The 6,834-nt window shown below is 38.4% G+C and overlaps 1 protein-coding gene across 5 annotated transcripts in view; it reads right to left on the bottom strand.

Annotated features, from left to right (window-relative positions):
- Positions 1-5,652: 5,652 nt before the first annotated feature.
- ect2 (epithelial cell transforming 2) overlaps positions 5,653-6,834 on the bottom strand; it is an 80,855-nt gene continuing 79,673 nt past the window's right edge. For 3 of the 5 annotated variants that reach the window (XM_056468600.1, XM_056468602.1, XM_056468601.1), the window contains one exon: positions 6,383-6,473. Coding sequence is in view for 2 of the 5 variants with exons in the window: in XM_056468603.1 (XP_056324578.1) it covers positions 6,384-6,473 (90 nt within the window). In the remaining 3 variants the exon portion in view is untranslated. Of the gene's footprint in view, positions 6,474-6,834 lie in introns of all 5 variants that reach the window. The other 2 variants (XM_056468603.1, XM_056468604.1) reach the window with 1 other exon arrangement.

Here is a 6,834-nt window from a genome sequence, read left to right as displayed (position 1 = left end):
TTTTAAGGGCAAGCAGATTGTCGATTAGTTAAAACGCTGTTGATTTTGAAAACTGATTCCGCACAAAAGCAGATTATTAAGCATAGTGACGCCATTCCTCCACTGGCTGAATTTGCGTCATGCTCACTTTACACTGCCCTTTGTGAATGCGTAAAAGGCAAAGCACACTTTGGGCTTTAGTGTTTTTAATGTCAAATTAATATCATATGAACTTCTAATCAGTGGGACAGCACTTTTTTTTTAGTCATACAAGGGCAGTTATTTTTCCTGGTGCTTTTTAGAAATTATTCTGCTATCCCATCGAGAAATATAACGCAGACTGCAGCCTTATGATCCCGATCACAGATTTAATGAACAATATGCCATGAATTATTTCTTTGAACTGTTCTTGAAATCTCTTGTATCTCTCCCCAAACGCTCTAGCATCACTCACTTGCTCTGTTTTACTTTGTTCTTTAAAACTTTATTTTGCTACTTTTTCCTGACTTCTAATAACAATTCACATCTTTTACTGTAGAAACGTTCTCAAAGCAAGGACACACAATCAACCAAATAGAATATTTTTGGTTTTGGAATATTATTATTATTATTATTATTATTTTAGTAAAACAATTTGGGGATCACACTTTATTTTAAGGTAAAATTCACGACATTAACAAACCATCAACTGAGACTTTTAGCTCAAATTTCTTATTAGCGGCTTATTAATCGTTAGTTAGATAGTAATTGGGTTTAGGTATTAGATAGGATTATGGATGTGAAATAAGATTATACATTTTAAGTCCACTAAAGGAGGTCGGGCCTTCTCATTTATGGCCCCTTAACTCTGGAATAGCCTTCATGATAATGTCCGAGCATACCTGCCAACACTCCAGTTTTTCCCAGGAGTATCCCGTATTTCAGACCCAACTCTCGTATTGTTCTGTCTCCCGGAAAGCTTCCGGAAATCTATGTTAATATCCCTTGTTTTAATACACTATGACTAGCAGCTATGCTAATAGTTTTATTTGTTCCCTATTTCCACCTGCGAGGCCTCTAGAGATGCAGCGTTGTTGATGTGATCCAAGACCTGTGAAGAGATGGTCCCAACCATCGAGGACCTCAAGGTCAACACATACGAAGAAATTATGCCAACCATAGAGGACTTCTAGAGGCCTCCATAATCCTGGACCAGGTCGTGTCCTGAGCAGATACTGCAGTGGTCATGGAGGAGTAGAGAGCAAGAGACCCCAGTGACAGACGAGTCTCCACATTGATCCCATGGGTCAGCCTGTACACCTGCTGGTGACCTACTCACACCTGCAGCTTCTCGACAATGGACGTCCAGCAATCTCCAGCTTCTGACACCTAGACTGCAGTTCTGCACAAGAAGTTTGGCCAGAGGAGAAATAGTTGTGCCTAACTGAGCCTGGTTTCTCTCTAGATCTTTTTTCCTTCCCTTTCGTCAATTGGTGAAGTATGTTCCTCGTCACTGGCTTTCTTGGTTTGGGACTTGTGAAATTGTGCATTGATGGATTTGCTCTGAAAACTAGACTGAGTTTCAGTTTACTAGAACTTTTATGTTAAGCTGCTTTTGTAACAGAGGCCAGCCAGTCTTTAGCCTCCTTGGTAGAGCATCCGACTCCCATGCAGAAAGACCCTGGTTCGATCCCAGCTCGAAGCGGCTTGGGTAGTATAGGACCGGCGGGGTTACACTTTGACACAATCTACCTTGTAAAAGTGCTATAGAAATAAACAGGAATTGAATTGAATAAGTGCTAACAAACAGTTAATGTATTAATAATAAGCTGGTAATAAGCCAAGAGAAAATGGTGTGAATTGTTACCTAAACTAAAGTGTTACCGAATAAAGCAAAGACAGACACAAATGAAATGTGCTCTGTGGTTTTCTTAATACTCAAACTTCACTAGGAAAACTGAATGAGCTATTAGCCATTACCAAACCAAACTGAGAAAAGCTTCAAAACTACCACTGATTCAAATCTTAGTTGGCACCTCGGGTCAGGTCATCTTTACAGCATTAAACTCTCTTTCAGGAGAGAGCCAGCTCGGGGCAGTGACCTGGTCCCGTTTATGAAACTGAGTAGGACGCAAAAGAAGAACAAAAGGCCTGTGCTTGCCGATCTGACGATAAATGAAGCATTCGTTGGCTTTGAAGTGCAAAAGAGGCAAATATAAAAAGAATATCAAGACCTCTGTTATCCTTTTTTGATTTTCTTGGCCTTTCTTTGCCTCAAGGGTGCTCTGTATCCAGGATACCATCCAGCGTCTTTTAGTTTGAGGAAACGAATGCTGACTGTAGAACCGCACTGCACACAGCTTCATTAATACAATGAAACCCATATTCTGCTTTGAGAAAGAAAAAAACAATTCAAGTATGAAGCAAAGGCCTCCTGGTGCAATAATGAGCACTCTTGAATTGTACAATGGATTTGCATAAGACTGGAAGGAGCTACTTAAGGCTTTAAATCTATTGTTTGAATGGATTGAACAAGTGTCAACAGTATACTAAAGGTACACTGCACAATGATTAGTCCGTTGGATGCTTTTGTAAACAGACTCAAAGGTCCATATCAAGTGTTCCTTCAGAATCCTGCAAGGGATGCAATCGGCTGCTTCTTTGCAAAAAGCTGTTTGGATGCATTACAGATATGCTTGCGAATCCTTCTGTTCACTTCAGAAGTCAAATGACACATTTAAAGACCAAAGAGACATTCAGATGTGATGCGCATCACACACAATGGCTCTCAAAAAATCTGGGATAGGATCCAAATATTTTGAGCTATCTTTTCTGTTGACTGCAATCCAAGTTTCTACTCTATTTTGAGTATAAAAGCATGTAACAATCCTTCAAAAAAGTCATATGGGTTTAGATCATCAAGAGGGAGAGGGAGTAAGAGTATTTTACTACTAGTTCCCCTTAAGAAAGATCCGCAAGAAGGTAGGGGTGAAAAATAATGCTGTAAGAATCACTTCTACACATCATCATTGATCATAAGCAAGAATCTGTAAGCACTGTTCTTTTACATTAGAGTAATCAAGATGATGAGTTGATCCTTATTAATGGCACAAAATACTGTGATTTTTTTTTGGGGGGGGGGGGGGGGGGGGGGGGGAAGAATCTTTGTTTGAAGCAGGGTCACAAAAGATCTTTCTTTGATGATCCTTCTCCCCACACCTACCCATCCAACCAATAGAGAAGACAGCCCTACATTTTTATTCAGAGGCAGAAATAGGATCAGAAACAGGTACATAAACAACAGATTTAATTTTGTTTTGGGATATCAAGAGCTTCTTTGAGGACTTTTAATGGCCCGAAAACTCAAAGCATACTTTCATTTTTTCACAATCACCAGGGAACAGTGTGAATCGACTTGGAACTGAAGAAGTGACATCACTTTTAAGTAAATTTTCTATATAGATTTAAAAGCTATTCTTACCTTGGCCATAAACAGGAAGGGTCAATACGATGCAAACTCCTCTGTGCACTTCAGCTGCCACCTCAAAACTCTTAAAGGCCAATTTATACTTCTGCATTGAGTGCACATGGATGGTCTGGCGAAGACTTCTAATGCACATCGCTCAAAAAATTTAACGTGTTGCGAAGACGCAGAGGGCATATGTCTTTAGTCGGCTTGGTAGTGGTGATGAGTATGGGTGGGGTCAAGAGCCATGAGAGCTAAGTGAAGACAGTGCCTCAAATGGTTAACATATTTCAAGACCTGCAGAGAACCTCCAGATGGATACTTTTGTTTTGTACTTGGATTACAATTAAAACCGTTAAATGTTTGGTGGTTTTCTGTCTCTACTTTGAACGAGTGTGAGTTTGAACTACTGCTACAGTAGCATCACACAGGTGAAAACTCTGGAAAATCAACACTGAGGAGCATAGAAACCCCAGTGCCTACTAGAGCTTCAGAAGTGTTATTGCAAGAGCAGCACAGACAGCATGCAAAAAAATATAGATGGCACAAAGGCATTTGGCTACGTGCATAATATGTAGGGTTCGGCTTTAATCAGCCCTAAAGTGGTGGTCCATATAGTATTTTAAGGTTTGGTTGTGTTTATAAGATGCTAAGCAATGTGTGCTGGTGCTTCACTTGTAGAAAATCAGATTATTTTTTCATATTTGTTACTTTGAATATATACAGCTATTCAATAACTGTCACATTTACTAGTTTCTTTGAAGACCTGCCTTCAGGAGGCTCTGATTGGTCAGCTAACATATTGTGCTACATCACTAGGAAGCATCTCTGTTATAACGTCACAACGCCTCTGGCCACACCCCTTGGGTTTATGACATCCCCCTGAAGGGTTTATGACATCATTAACCCGAATGTATTTATTTGTAGTCCCAAAACTTAGTTTGCTGTCCGCTTTGCTAAGCTAACTCTGTAAAAGCCAATGTCTCCCTTTGCATTGAACTTTGAGCGTATTACATTCAGAGATGTTGTTTATGTTCACACAGCTACAATACACATCAACTAAAGTTTATAGTATGATATCATAGTGGATCACCACTGTAATATGTCCGCGTGGACTTCATTGCACTGAGCAAGAGCAATTCTCTTTCTGTTTCTTGCAATAATAACAATAATTTTAAAAATGTAATAACGCAAGCATGTTTGGGTTAGGAACCTGAAAGTACAATGTGAGAGCTCATACTGTTGGAGGGGGACAATTGCACTCGTGCTCGGTTAACTTTGACTTGGTGGAGAGGTCTAAGTCATAAAAAGGGTTTTAAATGAAAACAAAAAAGAATCATAACACATCACACCCAAAGTCTTGATTCCATGATGTCGATTTCAATGACCCTAAATTAAGCCATTGGCTGAGGGAATGGTGCTAGAACAGTTCTGGTTTGCTTCACATCAACCCACTATGTTGGTGACTGAGGATTGCTGCCCCAAATAGGTACATATATATTTATACACACACACACAGTTGAAATCACAATTATTAGCCCCCGTTTATTCCCCCCCCCCCAATTTCGGTTTAACGGAGAAAAGATTTATTTATTTTCCAACACATTTCTGAACATGATAGTTTTAATAAGTCATTTCTAATAACTGATTTTTTTTATCTTTGCCATGATGACAGTAAATAATATTTGACTAGATATTTTTCAAGATACTTCTATACAGCTTAAAGTGACATTTAAAGGCTTAACTAGGTTAATTAGGTTAACTAGGCATGTTACGGTAATTAGGCAATTTATTGTATAATGATGGTTTGTTCTGTAGACTATCAAAAAAATATATAGCTTAATAATTTTGTCCTTAAAATGTTTTAAAAACTTAAAACTGCTTTTATTCTAGCTGAAATAAAACAAGACTTTCTCCAGAAGAAAAAATATTATCAGACATACTGTGAAAATTTCCCTGCTCCGTTAAACATAATTTGGGAAATATCTAAAAAAGAAAATTCAAAGGGGGGTTAATAATTCATGTCTTCAACTGTATATGGATTCTAATGGATTAGTTGTACCTTTGAGTTTTAGTTTACAATCCAAGATGTGTTACAATGTCATCTGAGATCTTACAAGCACCCCACTACAAACAGATTCACAGGTTTACCAAATGTTTCAAACAGACACAAGTAAACGATGAAGGCTTTAAGCTTCTTTTATTGATAAAGAATAAATGAAGTCACCTTCAAAAGTAGTCAAACCAATGACATAAAACCAGCCCACTCCAAGCAAATCTGCAGTAGACAAGGACATTATATGAATCCCTTTTATAGAAAAAAATTTTCCTTTACACACGAATAAATGTTTGTGTAGACATAAGTGCACAGACTACAAAAAACAAAACAAGCGACGGAGACAAACTACTATTAGTATGACACAATCACAAAGAGAAAACATCAATATTTACACATAAATAGAAAGGAAGATTTACATAAACCGATTCTAGAGAATAAATATGGAAAGCTGACCGCAACGACTCTTGACTTTTAGAAACCTCTACCCCTGAATCAACAATAAAAATCAGTTCTAAAAGTATGCAGTGTTGCGTTATAAACCTTACTGTGACAGCTTAAATGCAACGGCCAGATGTCTGTAGCTTTATAAAAGCTGGAAACTAGATTAGTTTAGATTAAGCCTATCTTATAAAACATGAGGAAGTAATACATTCAGTGGTTAATAATCGTGTGAAAACTCTACCCTCTAATAAAATCAGAACATGTCAGTTATAAATGTCTCTCCATGTTAATTAAATTTGCCCAGACGTCGACATCAACACAAGCCGTCCTTCATTTGGTGGGTCTCGGACCTGTAAATTAAACCCGGATGGGGGGGTGGCTTGGGCTAGAGGCGTCGGGCGGACGTGGTACCATAGTGTTCCAATTAATTACAATACTGTAGAGCGCAGGACGCAAAGTTCAGATCAGGTGAGTAGTGGATCGACTGAAAGTGTGGTACTTCCTCTCGAAGGCAGAGGAGAGGTTGATCATGGATGGGGAATGAACAGTCTGGAAAAAGAAAAAAAAATGCAATATAGCGATGAAAGGACAGTTGTAGAGGTGTCTAGGTCACTTCCATTTCAGCTTGTAATTAGTTTAAGACTCAAGAGTGCCGGATTGCATGTTATAGACGTGTTAACCTTTGGCGCATTTTCATACCCAGAAGACCTTGTTAAAGATTCAATGTGGAGTTGAAGAGTTGGTTAAAGCTGAAAAGCTCTTTTCTTTCTTTAAAGTATTCATACTGCAGTCTAGGAGTGGGCGGTAGAAAAAAAATTATATCCCATTATCATTATAGAAGTGATATACTTAAACATTATGAAGTAACACATGAAAAAATTGTACATCACCCATTTCCTAAAGTCTGTAT

Source organism: Danio aesculapii, chromosome 11, assembly GCF_903798145.1.
Source record: "Danio aesculapii chromosome 11, fDanAes4.1, whole genome shotgun sequence".
Lineage (NCBI taxonomy): Eukaryota > Metazoa > Chordata > Actinopteri > Cypriniformes > Danionidae > Danio > Danio aesculapii.
The sequence above is the reverse complement of the archived record's forward strand: the minus strand, read 5'-3'. Positions and strand labels throughout refer to the sequence as shown.